This window comes from Mustela erminea, chromosome 12 (genome assembly GCF_009829155.1).
Source record: "Mustela erminea isolate mMusErm1 chromosome 12, mMusErm1.Pri, whole genome shotgun sequence".
NCBI classification, from domain to species: Eukaryota; Metazoa; Chordata; class Mammalia; order Carnivora; family Mustelidae; genus Mustela; species Mustela erminea.
In genome coordinates, this window is record NC_045625.1 from 86163697 (window position 1) to 86182664 (window position 18968).

Sequence of the window (18968 nt, forward strand, 5' to 3'; positions counted from 1 at the left end):
GGCCACGGAGGCAGCCGGAGGCACGGTGGAGGCCACGGTTTTCATCGGGAGGGGCCAGGCTGGCATTCAATCCATCCTCCGAGAAGATTCTAATCATGCTTGGCCCTGAATGCATTATAACTAGCCTGTCCTTAGGGCCCCATGCAGGGACGGTTTCGGGGGCCAAAGGGACCTGCCGACAAGAATATCAAGGGCTCTGTGCAGTCCCCAGAGCATCTGAAGAGCCACCCCTGCCTCCAACCTGCCCCAGCTAGACACAGAAAACAAAGAGTACGGAAACACAAAAATCCTCTACAGAAGGCCAAACCAAAGAGAATGTAAAACTATGGCTCCAGGGATTCATTAGAACATTGGTGTTAGGGCGCCTGAGTGGCTCAGTGGGTTAAGCCGCTGCCTTCGGCTCAGGTCATGATCTCAGGGTCCTGGGATCAAGTCCCGCATCGGGCTCTCTGCTCGTCAGGGAGCCTGCTTCCCTCTCTCTCTCTCTCTGCTGCCTCTCTGCCTACTTGTGATCTCTCTCTGTCAAATAAATAAATAAAATCTTTAAAAAAAAAAAAAAAAACATTGGTGTTAAAGCTTGAAAACTCAAGTGTCCCTGGAAAGGAAACACATGCAGAGATGCGGTTCAGTAGAGGCTCTCGTCCCTCCACACCCACAGTGAAGGGCTCCCCACTCGCGCCACGGCCTCCCCGAACCTGCTGAGCCGTAACATCGAAAGACTCGACGGACAAGTCATTGTATAGCGCCTTTTTCACCTTTAAATTAGGTTCTTCTTTGGTTATATAATAGCTTATATATTATATTATATTATATTATATTATATTATATTATATTATATATTATATTATATCCTAGGAAACACACAGTGAAATGTTCAAGGATAAAAAGCCATGATGCATCTATCACTGACTCGGGAAAACGAGTGTGTGTCGGGGGAGCCTGGGGGGTCCAGTTGGTTCAGGTGAATGACTCTTGATGTCGGCTCAGGTTATGATCTCAGCGTTATGAGATCGAGGCCCGCATCGGGTTCTGTGCTGGGCGTGGAGCTGCTTAAGATTCTGTCTCTCTCCTCTCCCTCCTCCCCCTACTCCTGTGCGTGCAGGTGCGCGCGCTTGCTAAAATACACCTGTGTGTGCATGTCCACCTCTGTATCTTCCCCATATGTGTAAACATTGATACACGTGTGCATACAGAGCCATATCGGGGGAGGAGAGGAAAGCTAGAGTCAACGATAAAGCACATGGGGTAGAATGTGAAAAACTGGTGAGTCTAGGGAAAAAGAATTTGGGTAGCCTTTGAACTATTCCTATTTTTACAAGTTACCTAAGTTTGAAATTATTTCAAGTTTCAAATCATGTAAAAAGTTTTAAATAGTTTATAAAATGAAGGGGGGGAATTGGAGGGGGAGGTGAACCCTGACAGACTGTGGACTCTGAGAAACAAACTAAGGGTTTCGGATGGGAGAAGGGGGTGGTGAGCCCAGTGACGGGTGTTAAGGAAGGCACGGGCTGCGCGAAGCACTGGGCGTTGTATACAAACACTACATCAAAAACTAATAATGTACTCTATGGTGACTAACACAACATAGTAAAAAAAAATATTTTAAAAATTTAGAAGTTTTAAAATTTCGAATTCTTTCTCTTTTCTTCTCCTATGGATTAGCTTCTTGCTAGAGACCCTTCTAATTATACAACAGCCACACTCTGGGTACAAGTGCCCGTGAGGGCAGCCCCACTCTGCATGAAGGGCAACAATCCTACTGATATGTTTAATCAGGAAGAGGATTCTCTTGGAGAAACCAATCACACAGACAGTTCTAGAATGTCTCCTCCCGTGCTGTGCTGATGATTACTGAAAGTTTATGCTGGGGATGGAGGCAGGATTACAGCTAGGAAATGGAAGGATGTCTCTAGCTAATTTCTTCTTGTTTTTCCTTAAAATACTATAACCAAGGGCATTAGGTTTTCAAGGTTTTGAAAAGAAGTAGTATGTCTTGAATCACCTTAAAATATATGAGAACACAAAATGTACAAGAAAAAGAAAGTCCCTGATTTATGCCACTCTTTTTCTGGGGTCGTGTCTGATACAAGGCACAACAGGATCAATCTCTTATCAGAATAGGACCTCTCAGGTGCCTGGGTGGCCCAGTGGGTTAAAGCTTATGTCTTCGGCTCAGGTCATGATCTCAGGGTTCTGGGATCAAGCCCCGCATCGGGCTCTCTGCTCAATGGGGAGCCTGCTTCCCCCTCCCCCTCTGCCTGCCTCTCTGCCTACTTGTGATCTCTATCAAATAAATAAATAAAATCTTTAGAAAGAAAGAGAGAGAGAAAGAAAGAAAGAAAGAACCTCTCTGAAGACAGGAATAGACCCTAATCAATAGTTACTCTTATATTCCCCAAAACCAGAATTGTCGGAGCTGACTGAATGAACATATGATTGAATGGCTGAGCAACACCTGAGACAAAGTTGAACTCTCACCCCTTATCCTTAGGAACGTATTTTCAGATTTATGAAAATCTAAGTGGAGGCAATTTATAAGGTTCTCTCCTAAGCTTGTATTCTCTTCTTTTTTAGAATTCCACACTTCAAGACTAATAGCACCATAAAGAAAGAGAAAAGGTGAGATATCAACTATAAAAAGCTATTTTCCACATACATAACCGGAATGATTAATATCCAGAATATAGAAATCATTCCTACAAATGAATTAGAATTTGAAAAAAAAATTCAAAATAAAAATTGTCCCCCCAAAAACCAAAAAACTTGAACAGGATTCTACAGAAGAGAGTGGCCAAAACACTCTGCAAAGTTGCTTGAAGTCATTAGTAAGTGGAAAATGCAAATTAAAACTACAAACATCATAGCATAAATACCAGATGGGCAAAAATTAGAAAGTCTGACAATATCAAGTGCTGACAGAATTGCGGAACAATGGCATTCTTGGTTACTGCTGGAGGGAGTGAAAACTGGAAGAGCCACTTTGGAAAACAAGTGAGAATTACAGAGCAGAGTTGAAGGTAGGCCTGTCCTATGACCCAGCAATTCTACTGATGCACAGATGCTGAGGAACTCTAACAGAGATGTAGTGGGGAGTGCTGTACAAGAATATTCATAACAACACTTCTGTAATGGAGGCCACTGTAAGTCTGCCAACAGAACAGTGAGCAAACATCTTGAGGCATCCCAAACAAGAGCACAGTTTCTAGCACTGAACATAAGTAAACAACAGGGTTGTATGCATCCACAAAATGATCATCACGTGCGATGAAAAAAAGCAATTTATAGAAGAATGCATACATGATGATTCCATTTATAAACAGTTCATAAGGGATTTCTTTTTAGGGTCAGAAATACATGTGGTAAAAGTCTATAGAACAACAGAATGAAGCAAAAATTCAAGACTGTGGTTACTTCTGTTAAAAGCAGAAAGGCAAATATTCTTTTGCATGTATCTAATCTTCACTAAAAACTTTTAAAAGAACTGGTGAAGGAGCAAATGACCAAAAATATTTTATCCAACATTTGCTGGAAGGAAAAAGAGTTCAACAACCTGCTGGCTATTAGGCTCTTGCCTTCTTCTCTTCCAAACATGCCACACTGGTCTACCTGTCTCTGGTCCCTCCTGGCTCACTCAATCCAAGCCAGCCGCCACCCTGAGCTACCAGTTGTCCGGGGCTGGAGAACATCACGCGATGCTCATCAGAAGGAACCGACAAGCTTCCCTCTCTGTCATCCTGTCCCTCATTAAAACTCCGGCCTCCTTCCAGTGTGAATGACAAGCACATTACCTGTTCAGGCACGTGTGCAAATCCATCAAATCCGTGCAGCCATGACTGGTATTACCAAAAGCCATTATTACTGGACTCTTGACTTTGACTTATTCTCTAATATTTGTACACATTTCATAATGGTAAAAGAGGGCTATATTAAAACAAAGCATCGCCGTATCCTCCAATCAGAGCCTGAAATCTGAAAAAACTCCCTGAAACACAGACATCTATCTGTCTTCCAAATACAACCATGGAGCCACAGCTCTTTAAGCCCAACGTACAATTTAAAGTGAGTGGTACAGCTGTTGTCCATACAGCACTTAAGAACAAAATGACTCTAGCTCCAGAGTCTGATTCCTCACCTCAGGAGGTCATTAAAGATGAGAAAACCCCATCTCCCCCAGGCCCACCTGCCACCCAGTGGACGGGGAAGAAGAAAGTTCTGTTCTATTTCCAGGAGCGTGAAATGTTTTGAAAACTTGTTGTCCTCTCAACTATGACAATGAAGTCTGGCTTCTTGCAGCAGTAAAATCCCAATGGGGGGAAAAAAAAGAAAATCAGAATGGTGAAAAAAAAAATTCTTCCAAATGACCTCCCTGGAAGAGCCCATCACCCAGTCCCCTGAAGTTCACTGAAGACCTGGTCAGTAGCCACTGTAAAAATACAATCCCTTACCTCAGCATACTGTGCTACTGAACTGGCTTCAACAGCATACACTCTCCTAGCTCCAGCCTGAACAGCAAAAAATGACAGTATTCCAGATCCGCAACCAACGTCCAGAACCACCTGGAAGGGAAAGCGAAGACAAGAGAGGGTGAGAACACGAACTCCGAGCCTCGCCATCAGACCTAGTGAACATACGAGCTCAGCTACTTACAAGTGCTCTTACCTTGGCCAAGCTATGAATCTCTGTGAGCCTTTTCCTCAGAGGTTTAATGGGTTAGTAATATCCACTTTTTACGTTTGGCTGTAGGATTAATGAACATAAAGTGTGTACGAAGCCCTTGGCATGTAAGTGGTGTTTTTCAAACCACTGCTCCTACTTTCAAAGTTTCTTTGTAGCATGGATTGCTTTTAGGACATTTAGGGCCAAGAAAAGTAAAGGGCCATGAGTGAGCTCGCTTACCCAATCTGTTAGCACCAACAAAATGAAAACTGTCACCAGTTCTTATGTTTTGTATATAATTTTATATACATAAATACATATATTCTTTTTACTTATTCAGAAATAATGGAAGATAAAGTCTTCAAAAATCCAAAAGGGAGGGGGCGCCTGGGTGGCTCAGTGGGTTAAGCCGCTGCCTTCGGCTCAGGTCATGATCTCAGGGTCCTGCGATCGAGTCCCGCATCGCGCTCTCTGCTCAGCAGGGAGCCTGCTTCCTCCTCTCTCTCTCTCTGCCTGCCCCTCTGCCTACTTGTGATCTCTCTCTGTCAAATAAATAAATAAAATCTTAAAAAAAAAAAAAAATCCAAAAGGGAGGTATGTGCTTGCTTTTTATCCAGGCCCCTCCACGAAGTTGGGGAGGTTTATAAATGGAAGGTGAAAGGGTATTAAGACACTGGACACGTGGAATCTCCAGACACTTTTCTTCTATTCTCTGTGTTCAAACCTGGGACTTAAATCAAGAAAATCACCATTCATTTGTGCACTCACAAGCACAAGGGCCCAACACCTGGACAAACACGCTGAGAGCAAGAGGTCGATGGCGTGTACTGGGTCCCCTCCCCAAACACTGCCAAAGCCACGGCCCAAGTCTCAATCTGATGATTGAGATTTCAGGCCACAGGGTTCCTGGCGCATCGATGACTTTGACTAGTAGCATCTTTCAGCACCAGCTTTGAGCAAAACATTTTGATTGGCCCCAAATCCTCACAATAAACATTTGAGCAAATGGCATTATCATGTCTGCTTTAGAAATGACCAAGGTGAAGTTCAGAGACACTGACCAACCAGCCCAAGTTCAACTAGCAGCAGATAGGGGAGTAAGGACTTGAATCTGGGCATTTCTGCCTTCCAAGCTCATGTTCCATAAAACCATACACTGTTTACTTAAATTCATCTTCATAAATCTGACATTTTAACGCAGAGATAGCAAAAGCAATGTTGGACAAGGAAACGAAGTATTACTTAGTATTACTTTTTGCAGGAGACTTAGAAAAAAATTTTTCTTTTAACTTGATAGAAGGTAAATTTTCCCAAAAACTAGGATCTATCAAGCCGGTGTGTGCGTGCATGTCTGTGTGTTTTAACTGCAGTGCCACACTGTGCTGACACAGATACTCTGCCATTATTCTGAGAGAGCATGCTGTTAGTGACGGGTTCACAGCGCTCACTTATATTAATTCTAGAACTGTGGCTGTATTCCATACGGTTTCCTAGGGTTTGGGTAATTAGGAGCATTACCAATTTAAAATGTCACCCAGGCTCTGGAATTTGCTGTTGGGCTGTCTGTGCTTTTAGAAATACCAACATTCTCTTCCCCGCATCCTCCCTTGGAAATACATCTTTACATGGGCCCTGCTCCTTTCCGAGAACAGCTATGACTGCTCTTTAGGGAATGAAGGCCATTAAGGTGGACAGTATAATTGACAGCCGCCTCCCCTCCCCGCCCCAAGGATACACCAGATCCAAAAGACCCTTTTTGGAACCTTAATCAATAAAAAGATAAACCTTAGGATTCTACGTTCAGTCCAAAGTATGGATGCAAAATTATACAATGGAAATTGCACCTGCTTGCTCTGGTGACAGGTACCCCAGAAATGTGTGAATGATGCCTCTTTTATTATGGTGCTATGGACCTGTGGACCTTTGGACCATCTTAGGACAGTGTTTTTAGTTCTCTCGACACTAGAGATTAAAACCAAAGTAATATTTGCCACTAGGAGAGAGAGGAAAATGGTAACGAGGAGAAAGAGAAAAAGGTCAGAGATGGGAGGGAGCCTGATGTACGTGGTTCAACCTTTGTCAAATTAGTCCATTAATAGACCCAGACCATATCTGAAGAAGAGATGAAAAATTACAAACTATGGCAATTTTCCAAATACCTTATTTCAATATCTAATTTCAGGCCAAAATAACCTTATTTTATTTGGTTATTTCCAATCAGAGCATAGGCCTTGGAAACGAGTCTGATCTTTTGCTACATTATCCAGATAATGCCATCTGCTTTCCACTTGTGTATTTAAAAAATTAATAAAGGGATTTTCAGTCTGGGGCTGAAGAAGAGGATGTGGAGTGAAAGGAACGTTGTACCTTGTCTATGTACGCTATGGAACACTGGGAAAAAAGCTTTGGAGAGCTTAGAATAAATTCTCTGGTGAAAAAAAACAGAGGCTGAAGCAAATATTTAGCCGGTAATGGAAATGTATTATCCTTTCCAGCTGAGGTTTCTAACTCTGGGAGAAGAGTGGACGCTAATACAGACAGGGCTTCTAAAGGACATCCTCCTGACACTATCTATTTGCTCATCAAGCCTCCCGGGGGTAGGCAGTGCAGAGCTGATCCCCATTTTCTTAATAAGGTAACTGAGGCTTGGAGACACAGCTTCCATGCTGATCAGCAGCACAGCTGGACAGTGCTCGGCCTCCACACCATCGTGACCTTTCCGTGGAGCAAAAGAAGAGAAGAAAGGGTGCACTGTGTAGAGATGAAAATCTGATCAAAGCACACTCTGAGTAGACATCACCAGTGGTGCCACGCAGCTGGGAGGAAGGTCTCCGTCTCCTTGGTGTGTTGTCCTTGGGTCTGAGCAATCCAGCTGACTGACCTCCCCGGCTTCTTTTTCTGTAAATGTTCTCCAGCAATTGCCTGCCTTTCCCTGATTCTGGGCTCCCTGGTGTACCATCCCCTGCTGTGGAGGCAGCTGACAGCCCACCAGAGAGGTTCATGCTTTCTTGGAGCCTGGACTCCATTTCCCACCGCCTTGAATCTCCACGTGGCCATCGGACCACTTTGGCCCAACGGAGCATGAGGGGGAGTGACCAGTGTCCGGGGAAGGTGGCTGAGGGTGCACTGTGCCTTCCCCCCACTCTCTGCTCCTCATGCAGCGGCCCTGCAAACCACCTGCTGGAGCTCCAGAGAGCCTTGGGTCACCACTTTGGGAAGAGCCACTCAGAACACAGTGGCCATGGCATGAGAAAGAAAGATCTTACAGATTTTGTTATGTTAAACCACTGAGATTGAGAGACTGTTTGCTTTGGTAGTTGGCTTACAGCTGGGTGAAAACCTTCATCTCGTTTTCCTAACTGGAGAAGGGAAGACCAAGCAGAGAGATCACATCTTTGGGACACCTTCTCGGCCCTCCCTGGACAGTCGGTCCAGGCTGGGCTCTCTGCGCCCGGTCCGCAGCTCCTTAAGGGGCACTTACTGCATGTAAGTAATACTGGAAGTATTTCCTTACATGCTTGCCTTCCCTGCTGAGCCTGTGAGCTCCCCAGAGACAAGAATCACATCCTTTCTCTCTCGGCCCCTAGTACAACAGGAAAACAAAAACCATTCATAAATACTTGCTGACTAAATGACTGACTGCGATGACTGAAGAGGGCAGTCTCCTCATTCCAGCACTGCTCTGAACTGTCTCCGGCAAAGGCTTATGACTCCTTCCAGCCATTTAACTCTGGCAGTGTTCCTGCATCCAGAACTAGCAACGGAAGAGGCTAAGCCCGGGATGCCCTTGCCTTATTCAAGTCTTTTTTATCCGGAATCGTTTCACCCAAACTTACCTTCTGCTTCCTGGCTTATTTCTTATTTATTGGCCTCCAAGCCACCTCCCAGACATGACACTTACTGTTTTTCATCATGATCCCTGTCCTTCCTCCTTGATTATGATCCCTTGGGTCACTCTTGTGACCACCAGAAGCAGGCCTCTTGGAAGGTTCCATGTTCCTTTCTGCCACAGGGCCTTAGTACATGCTGCTCCCACTGCGTGGGGTATGCCCCACGGCACACTCTATGATACGAGTCTACGGAATATATATATATATATATTTTTTTTTAATTTTGTTTTTTACCTACTTGGTGCTCATTGTGCCAGATCTCTCCTATTTGCCCCTCCAGATCTGTGCTCCACTCTGTTCCACCTTCTCTTTGTAAGGAGTCTAACCTACGTAGACCACCCCAACGACTTCGTTGCTATGGGACTCTAGGTGGGAGCAGCCAAGAGAAAGGACAAGAGGAAGTCAAAGTGAGGAGAGGGAGGTCAGATGACTTATTCTTCTGGTTTCCTCCTTCCTGGGTCTCCATGGATTGGATGTCCCTCTACCCAAAGCCACAGTTCCTAATGGACTTCCATCTTTACGGCTATGACCATCCTGCCTGGTCTCCACTCCCACTAGTGCCAGGCAGGTCCACCGCTGCCTTGTGCTGCTTCCCTGAACTCTGTGCACAACTTGGAATACAGTCCTGTTATCTACCTCTCCTAAAGCCTCCTGTTGGGTGTGCCATCGCTTTCCTGCAGAGTACCTGGCTGAGCTCCAGCTCATCCTTCAGATTCCAAATGTCTCTCCATGAGAGAAGATGTCCCTACTCTTTGCTCCCCTCTCACGAGAAGTAAAGTCCTCCTATTGTAAGCTTTCTTATCATCACCTCCTCGTGGCCTTCCTTTATAACACTCACCACAGTTATAGTGAGTATTATTTGATTAATGTCTGCTCCCCTGGATGGTAAGGTTGATCAAGGGGCAGACTTACATCAGCTCCTCACCCACTACTGAATCCCTGATAATAGCTCAGGGTCTGGCATGTGGCAGAGACATTCACTAAATCTCTGTTGACCAAACTGGACACATAAATATGGTGTCTCACTGCCACAAATAGGGAACCAGTTCATGACCCAGAAAATGTTACCTCCTGAGAAAATACCTTCTAGCAGCATAATACATCCTCTCCAATCTAGTGATCTGAAGCATCCTTCAAAGGGTGCTTTTTTTTTTTTTTAAATATTGCCATATTATCATTACACTATGATCCAGCTGGCTTTTGTGGACAACACTCCTCTGGAGAGAGAATTCATCCTCTGCTGCCCCTGGATACACAGGCAGGAACTGAAGACATGGCTAATTTGAGGCTTATATGGGGGAACATAAGAAAATGCTGTGAAATTCCCACCAGACTGAATAGGGAAAAGTCGGCAACTGGTCCATGTAATAGTGGCCAAAAATTCTGAGTATTTGTAAATAAACTTTTGAAAAATATTAAAGATAGCGACATCCTTTTGCTTATACAGATGATTTTAATTACATGCTCTAGTGGCTTTCCTGGGCAACGAAATCCTACAAAATGTTTGGACAGGGCTAAAAAAGCTCCAAGTGGGTTCAAAGCTCTTTATTTGGATTTACCAGATTAAAACTAATGAGGAATCTCTGGGTCTTTATGGAAGTGTGAAACAAAATTACTCTTGAATAATGGAGGAAAAATAAAGTAAACATGTACCATTTGTTTTATACTCATTATGTAGCTGTGCCTGTATAGTACTTTAGTAGGCATCACCTTATTTACTTGTGATGACAAGTCTATAATCAGAGCACTGTTATTTTCTCCATGTTGTAAAGAGGCTGAGAATCCAATGAAGTTCAATTTGTGTACTTAATAAATGGCAGAAATCGAAAAAAAAAAACAAACCCCGACAATGTACCTAATTCAAGCCCTGTGCTCTTATCACTGCCTTCACTTTCAGGTTATGTTAGTCCTTGTACTGCTCGGGCTACAGTAATACTGGCCACATGCAGCCTTCTTGTTTGCCCCAGCATTTTTGCAATTGTCTTCCAAGAGTGAGGTCCAGACCATCCCATAATCCATTCCTTAAGTTATGCCAATTGTTATTTTTTATGCATTCTTTCTTTCTTTCTTTGCTTGAGTGTATCAATAACTGCTCTGAATTATAATCCCTTAACTGTAATTTTTCTTTGCCCAGTACACCTAAACTCTGTGCCCAGCCCACCTGTCCACTTCCATGGCTAGCGTGCTTCCTCCAGCCAGCATCTTATCACAAGGCAACCACTCCCACCAAACCGCCCACGGGGATACGAGCCCACGGTGCTCTCGTAGCACCGTGCACACTACCGTCATTGCCTGCCACGGACCATCTACCCCTGTAGACTGCACCTGACTCTGCCAGTATCCCAACTCTTGACTGACAGAGGGACTAAAAAGCTTCTAGGTGGTAACAGAATAAAGGAACTGCACCATCTTTTGTGGTCAGAGAAGAAAAATTCCAAATCCTCTCAAGACCTGCAGAAGACATCCCTTAATGGCCTTTGCTGTGAAGACTTAAATCCTGTACAGATAATTAGCGCTTTCATTACGGTTTAAGAATCCTGCCGTGATAGCTCCTCGTAAGACAGGATTCTACATCTGTTGTGCATTGCAAGTTGGTTTCAACCAAAGAGTTGTCTGTATTTAAATAATGCATAATTAGTGCTTAGGAACCCTTGCTTCATCCTGCTTCGTCTCCTGGCAGGGGCTAGATAAACCCATCACCAATCTTTTAACCGCCTTTTCACCAGTTCTCCCATGATTATGGCAAACACAGTATGTTATCGCTCTTAGTTTACCTTCCGATGCTTAACCCCTTCGTACGCTGCCAGTGGTCTCGGAGGAGCACACCTAGCCCTAAAGCTTTAGACACTCACCGACATCTACTAAATGTCTCATGTTACCCGCCATGCCAAGCACTGCGAGGTGCTGGAAATGCAGAGATGGAGACAGAGAAAGAAATGTCTGAGAAAGAAGCACAACAGTGTGTTACAGTGGCCATGATCGAATGACATAAAGGGCACACCAAGAATATGAAGGAAGAATATTCCAGCAAGGAGTCTGGAAAGACTTCGATGAGGTAAACAGAGCAGTGAAAATGTAAGTTGAGTCAATGTTGTGCTCTTGGTGTTGAGGGAGTAAGTGGAGCACCTGTGAATGGCAGAGCCAGTCACATTTAGGAGACAGGAAATTGCCTCAGGAGATTTGTGTGCTAGACATAGAAGGAGGGCCGTGGCTGAGGCTGAACGTGGCGTAACCCAAAGCTGGAGAAACTGGCAGATACTTGCTCGCAGACAGTCTTACGTACAAGACCAAGACCTTGAAGTGGATCCTGAAGCAAAGAAGAATCTTAGAATGTTCTAACAGGAGAAATTTTTCATAGCTGCATTTTAATGGCATCACACTGGTGGCATGCGTTGGAGGGCACAAGCTCAGAGGAAGCAGAGCAGATCTACGTGGTTCCTTACCAACATCTGTCCCCTCTTCCTTCCGATCAGGACCCCAATATTAGTATTTACATACCCGTGTGCAGCTCACCATCCCCAGTCTCAGGGAGGGATCCAGAACCATCTAGCACAATCCTAGCTGGTTCCCTTCCTCTTGCCAGAGATGCCTTGAGGCTTGGGTGTGTGATACGATGTTAATGATGAGACCTGAGAGGGTATCTGCTGGTGGCCTTTGGGAAAAATTTCCTCCTCCCCAACACAGACACACAGAAAAGATGCCTCTTCCTTTTTTGGATGTGGTTACACTAGGGTGTGATTGTTCAGAGTAACTGAGTTATAATACCCTGGAGTCCTACTGCCTTCAACTGTTCTAGCCAGCTTGGGTGGGGAGCTTCTCCTGGGTAAAGCCAAAAATATTTTCACTCTGGTCCAAGGAGGAAAACTAACTGGAAGCCTGGCAACATTCCACAAAAGGGACGCTGAGAAGGAGAACTAAGAATGAGCCGGAGGACCGAGGGGAATGGAAGAGTTGCAAAAATGCTAAGTTAACAGAAGCTGAAGGATGTGGAGCCTGGAAGGGAAAGGGAAAGTTCTTGGTTGACTCCCGGGTCCCTGGCCGGGGTGGGGTTTATAACGTATTCGGGTTTCGCATCGTGCCAGACTGGAACACTCGCCTTGCCGTTTGCCTGGCGTGGCCCTAGACATTGCTTGTGCTGATCCTCGACGGCTGGACCCATGTTGCATGGCTGCTCCTGCTGCGGCTCCAGCCACCATTGCCGAAGGGGTCTTTGTGGCGGCTCCACTGCTTCCTCAGCTTGGTCATGGGTAGGACCAAACCGCTCTCCCCACTCAGGCCCCACGCATTTTGTTCCGTGCCTCCTGCCTTGTTGCTTTTGAGGCACGAGGCAAGCACTGCAGTGCCTGCTTGGCCTTCCTGCACATGCCCTCGAACTGCAAGGGCGTGGCCACCCCCTGGAGGTGAACTTTGACCAATGCACAATGGTGGCCAAGGGACACATCATTCTCTTCTCCCTGCAGACGAACTGTGTCGAGAGAAACCGGCTTCATGCGGCCTCCCTGAAGACACCGAGCAACCAGTTTTTCACAGCGCTGTGGCGAGCTCTGTAATGTGCTCCGATTCCCCCTCCCCTTCCTTCCCAGCCTCGCTCCCCCTCACTCGTGCTTTCCTGAGGTTGCCCACCCTGATAAAGATGAGCACGGAAGCCTCTAATCTATATTTAGGGAACTGAGGCTAAGAAAATTATGGAAGTTATATGAAATCCAATATGTTTATTGGCTTTTTTTTTTTTCTGTTATCCTGTCTTTTCTGGGCATCTGACACTTCTGAATGTTAAACCCAAACCACCACTGAATCTGAGTGTCTGTCCACAGCTCAGATTTAGCAAAGTGAAAGGTGGAGCCCGAGCTCTAAGTTTCTCAGAGCCCGATTCCTGGTCCAGTGCTAGAAAAGATCAGGTTCTAGTCAGTACTTACAACTGCTTGTGAACCGATTGTTGGGCCCTATGAAGCTGCTTCTTTTTTTTTTTTTAATTTTTTAAATTTATTTATTTTCAATAAAACAGTATTCATTATTTTTTCACCACACCCAGTGCTCCATGCAATCTGTGCCCACCACCTGGTACCCCAACCTCCCACCCCCACCCCTTTAAAACCCTCAGCTTCTTACTGATTTTGTGTTGTTTGTCTACTTACATTCTTATCCTGGAAAGCAGATATTAAAACAAAGTCACCTACTTTAGAAATTATTGTTGTTGCATAAAGCGTTCTAATTCTTTAGCAAAGTCAGTAGCTGCTCCAGATTGGTCCTTTATGCATGGCACTGCCCTAGAAGGAACAAGAAGTCTTAAAATTTCAACCCCAGAAACTCTCTAACATGGCCTGCATCCGATGGGCGGGCAGTCCATCAGGCAGAAATTAATAGTAAGATAACCGATGAAACCACAGCAGTGAAATATTAATCCTTCAAACCCCTCTCCTTCTTCTCTAGTTCCCTCACATGCACAGCTGATGCACTGACAATATCACCTTAGCAATCTGTCCCTTCTTTAATGATTTTGCAAAAGTGGCATCTGGTATGATGGTCATTAGTGCCATTTACCAACTATTTCTGGTTCTCCTTATGTGCACATGGTAGAATCTCACTCCTTATTCTTTAAAGTGTGGAGTGACCACGTGACTTCCTTCGGCCCAGGTACTGTGGTCAGAAGCACCCTCCCCAGTTACTTTCGGGTGGAGGGCTTAAGAATGGGGGCGGAGGGTGCCCAGTAAAGACTCAGGCCTCTCCCCATGGTGCATGTGGAGGCTACTCCTTCAGTCTGGGTCTCGGGGTGAGAATGACACAAAGCATGGCCCTCAGCTGACCCCTAACGGATTAAAAGATACCTGAAGTTTTTTATGCCACCGAGGCCCGGGGGTTGACTGTTCAGGAAGAGAACCCCATTACCCTAACGAGTCCGGGTGAGTCATATCCTCAAAGCGCCAGGGATCTTGGATCTGGATTCCCTGGTGACACCGGTCTGCAGCATTCAAATCCTGTGCTAAGATTCTGCCCACGGTAGGTCGCTAAACTCTTAGAGCCACCATATAAGGGTTTGTACCCCAACTGAAAATTAACCTCAAACAAAGTAAGGGCACACGTCACCATCTCGAAAGATGCAGAGATGGGCTTTGGGCACAGATACCTTGGCTAGAAGTCTGTCTCTTACATTAAAGCCCCCAGCAACCTCGTTCCCAAATGCCCTAAAAAACAAACAGTCTGAGACCATTGTTTATTCAGTCTTTCTGGCTCTCCCTGAAAGCTGCATTTTGCTTTCATACCCAATGAAAGCATCTTCCTCTGCTGACTCTGGCATCTTCCCCCGTACTCCTTCAGGAGCAGATTCTACTGAAACTCGGGAGAATCCTGGCACAGACATGCCGTCTGCCTTCACAATCACATTCGGGAAATCTATGCGGAGGCTCCCATAAGGCTTCAGCGGCCAAAGAGGTCAGTTAAGACCGAAGCCCATTTCTACGTCTTTCTGTTCACCTCTACCTCACAAAATTAATCCCCGGGAGAAGCTCTTCTGATACATGACCCAGCATGAACCTTGGCCTCTACACTGGGTTCAAAGTGTCTTCCATAATTCAAGTCGACCTGGAACCTGTACGTGTGACCTTGTTTAGAAATAGGGGTTTTATACATATATTGAGATAACAACATACTGGATTATGGAGGGCCTAAAAGCCAATATCAATGCCATTATAGGAAGAGAGAAATTTACACACAGAGACACAGACCACATGGAGAGAAATCCCACATGACAACAGAGAGAGAGACTGGAATGATGCTTCTACACATCCAGGAGCACCAAGGATTACCAGCAGCCACAAGAAACTCGGAAGAGATGAGAAAGGATCCTCCCCTGGAACCTTCAGAGGGAGCATGGCCCTGCTGACACCTTGACTTTGAACTTCTGGTCTCTAGAACAGTGGGAATAAACTTCCGTTGTTCTGAGCTACATAGTGTGTGGTTATTTGTCACGGCAGCCCCAGGAAACTAAAACAGCCTCCAATGTCCAAGCCATAGGGAAAAATCTGCATTACTCAGATCGCTCTACAGACATGTAGATATGGACATAGAGACCTGAGTTGGCACAGAGCTACCCTTTAGCAGCTGTGTACCCGAGAGCAAGGTGCTCAAACGCATGTGTATTTGGTCCCTTCATCTGTACTGTTAGACTAACAAGATAGATCGTACTTGTTTTCTGTATGGTGCAGAGGACATCTGCCATTCTTTTGTGCCTCTCAGCATCTGAACCCCTTCCTGGGTTTGGAAAGTGCCCTACTTCTGAGGCAGCACCAACCTCCCCGTAGGGAAGTGGAAGGGGCCCAGTGCTCTCTTCCAGCACCCTTGCGGCTAAATCACAGGCATGACTGAGGCTCTGCCAAGAAGATGTACTTTGCAAACAAAGCTCAGAACAAAGACTTGGGGATGCCCCAGCCTAGGTGAGGTCACCGCTACCTCCAGATTCCAGCACGCCAGAGGGAGGTTCTAAGGACAGCACTGGAGGGTAGCCCCAGGGGAAGGCTGTGCCTCCACAGCGCCCAGCTCTGGTTGCACCTCTGTCTCTCTGAGTTTAATTCTACAGCACAATTTTGGAAATGATTCTTGGTCATGTAGCCTCCCGACCTAGTGTCCAATGAGCCAGTATCTTTTAAGGAAATTCTTTTCTCTTTTTTTCTCCTAAAGTCAGCAGCTGGTTTCTGATGTCAGCAGCTAACGACCCTAACACCCAAGTACTATGTGAGATGAGATACGTGAAGCCCCTAGCGGGAAGCCTCAGTTATTTCCTTTATTCCCACCGCCCTGCACAGCACTGAGCAAGGATTTTGCTGTCAACAGGTCAAAGACTATGCGCAGGGTCAGGAAGTAGAGGATTTAAAGAAGAGATTTCTTTAACTGTAATACATCTACACAATCAATAGTATTCTTCCTTAAAAAGGAGATCCCGCTGTATGCAACACCATGGATATATCTGGAGGGCATTCGCTAAATGAAACAAACCAGATACAGAAGGACCAATACTACATGATTTCACTTATACTCAAGTATCTAAAATAGTCAAACACATCAAAAGCAGAGAGTAAATGCTGATGGCCAGGGGCTGGGGTGAGGGAGAAACAGCAAAGCATTAGTCAAAGGGTAGGAAGTTCCAGTTATGGAGATGAATAATTTAATTCTTAAATCCTAGACACCTACTACTGTCAGCCTAATGTCTGCAGCTAACAATACTGCATCACATACTTAATAAGGGTTTGCTAAGAGGACAGATCGTACATGAAGTGTTCTTATCACAAAATAGTAATGAATAAAGATGGTAGGACAAAACTTCTGGAGGAGATGGATATGTTTGTGGCATGGACCACGGTGTGTCCCGACATCTCCGAAGTCATCCAGCTGTACGTGTTAAGTGTGCATAATTTTTTTGATGTGATTCATACCTCATTAAGGAGGTTTTTGGGAAACAAGTAAGGAAGCAAGAGCTGTTTCATCACACGCAGACAGGACTACTGAGCGGGCCACTGCCAGAGCCTTTGTTCCCACCGATGATGAAGGTCAGGCCTCATTAGCCAGCCGGGTTAACCAAGGGTGTGAGGCATTTCAAGGCAGGAGGAGAATTTCAGAGGAGGAGAGAGACAGACTCAGGGACCTTTGACCAGGCTGATGATAAGCTCAGAGCGAAGAAAACTCACACGGAAAGGACCTGGAGCTCAGGCTCTGCGAATGTGAATAGCGGCTGACCATCCAGGCTGGTTGTTTTGCATGTTTGTTGTTGTTATTGAAGGCTTTTTTTTTTTTTTTTTTCAGCCTTCAAATCCCCAAATCCCTTCTGCCTAAGCCAACTGCATATTTGAATGCACGAAGCAGCTGTTGCGATGGGGGAATTCTCTCCTCTGTGAAAACGCTGAATTAAAAAAAAAAAAAATGTAATAAGCTCCCGGCTCCTGCTTATTCTCCAGTTTCCAGCAACTGGTGCCCTGACAAATGAAGTGTCAAAACATTTCCAAATTAAAACCCTACAGTTCACACAGCCCCGCACCCTCAGCAGGATGGACTTCCCCTGCTTGGACCCAGCACAGGCTTGAAGAAACTAAAAATATCCAGACAGCAATTAACAGAAACTCTGAGGAGGGGAAGGGGGTGGGTTCCAACAGGGTCAGTCTCCTGGATGGATTCCAAATGGAGTTCTCAGCCAGCAGTGCTCTGGCCAAGAAAGGATTTTCATTAAAACTGCATGGAGGAGGCAGAATAGGAGGAAAAACAAAAATCAAGATTTGAAAGGCTGAAACTTACAACAGAGGTAGAAACCACGGCACCATCCCCAAAACCATGAGTGATGAAAGTCATACTTCCTACTGGGGACTGAGTTCCTCTCGTGGGTGACTGAACACTCTCTAAGCAATGTCTCCTCTTGACCTTGCAAGGACTCCAAAAAGCAGTCACGACTCTAACAGATGAGGACATTAAAGCCCAGAGCACGTAGACAACTCACCCAAGAGCTCAAGACCAACGGGACAAACCTATGGCAGGTGCATGGGGCGTGGCCAGGCTGCAGTTCAAAGCCAGTTTCCAGGCTCTGGAGCTCGACCGTAACCCGTGTGTCAGGCTGCCTCATTCATGCACGAGGCATGGGGACAGCTAAGTGACCAAATGTTTCCACACCAAGCTTAAGCCCAGAGAAACAAAATTCTCCTTTGGCAATTTCAGTAGTACCTCTCAGGGCTTGTCGAGGGAGGCAGGCTCTAACGTAAGATTAACTGGGTTCCAATCCTGGTCTTTTCATTGACTAGTTGTCTATAATCAGGGACATTAACACCATCTTCAGGGCTCAGTTCTTTTATTTCAAAAATGGCAATGACTGGCTCCTGGGTGTCTCAGTCTGTTAAGTGTCTGCCTTCAGCTCAGGTCATGATCTCAGGGTCCTCGGAGCAAGTGTTGTGGTGGGCTCCATCCATGCTCAATGGGGAGCCTGCTTCTCACTTTCCCTCTGCCCCCTCCCCTGCTGACACACTCTCTCATATAAAAATGTAAAATCTTTAAAAAACAAAATAAAATGGCAATGATGCTAGCCTTTATCTCACAAAATTATAATGAAGATCAAAGGAAGCTGCTATAGACTGAGTACCTGTATCCCTCTAGAATTCAAACTCTGAAACTCTGACCCCCGATGTGATGGTATTTTTAAATTAAAGTAATACAAATATAGTGTATTATTAGTTTCAGAGGTAGCGGTCAGTGATTCATCAGTTGCATACAACACCCAGTGTTCACTACATCATGTGCCCCCCTTAGCACCCACCCCCCAGTTACCCCAACCCCCCAGCTCCCTATCCTGCAGCAACCTCCATTTCTTTCCTACAATTTGGAATTTTGTACGGTTTGTCTCCTCTCTGATTTCATCATTTTATTTTTCCCTCCCTTTCCCTATGACCCTCT

At 45.3% G+C, this 18968-nt stretch overlaps 1 protein-coding gene across 3 annotated transcripts in view; it reads right to left on the bottom strand.

The window, feature by feature from the left end:
* The window catches only part of LOC116570691 (histone-arginine methyltransferase CARM1-like), a 261533-nt gene that overhangs the window by 84878 nt on the left and 157687 nt on the right, over positions 1–18968 (bottom strand). For all 3 annotated transcript variants that reach the window (XM_032308150.1, XM_032308152.1, XM_032308151.1), the window contains exon 5: positions 4446–4556. In XM_032308150.1, the coding sequence (XP_032164041.1) occupies positions 4446–4556 (111 nt within the window). The remainder of the gene's footprint in view (positions 1–4445; positions 4557–18968) is intronic.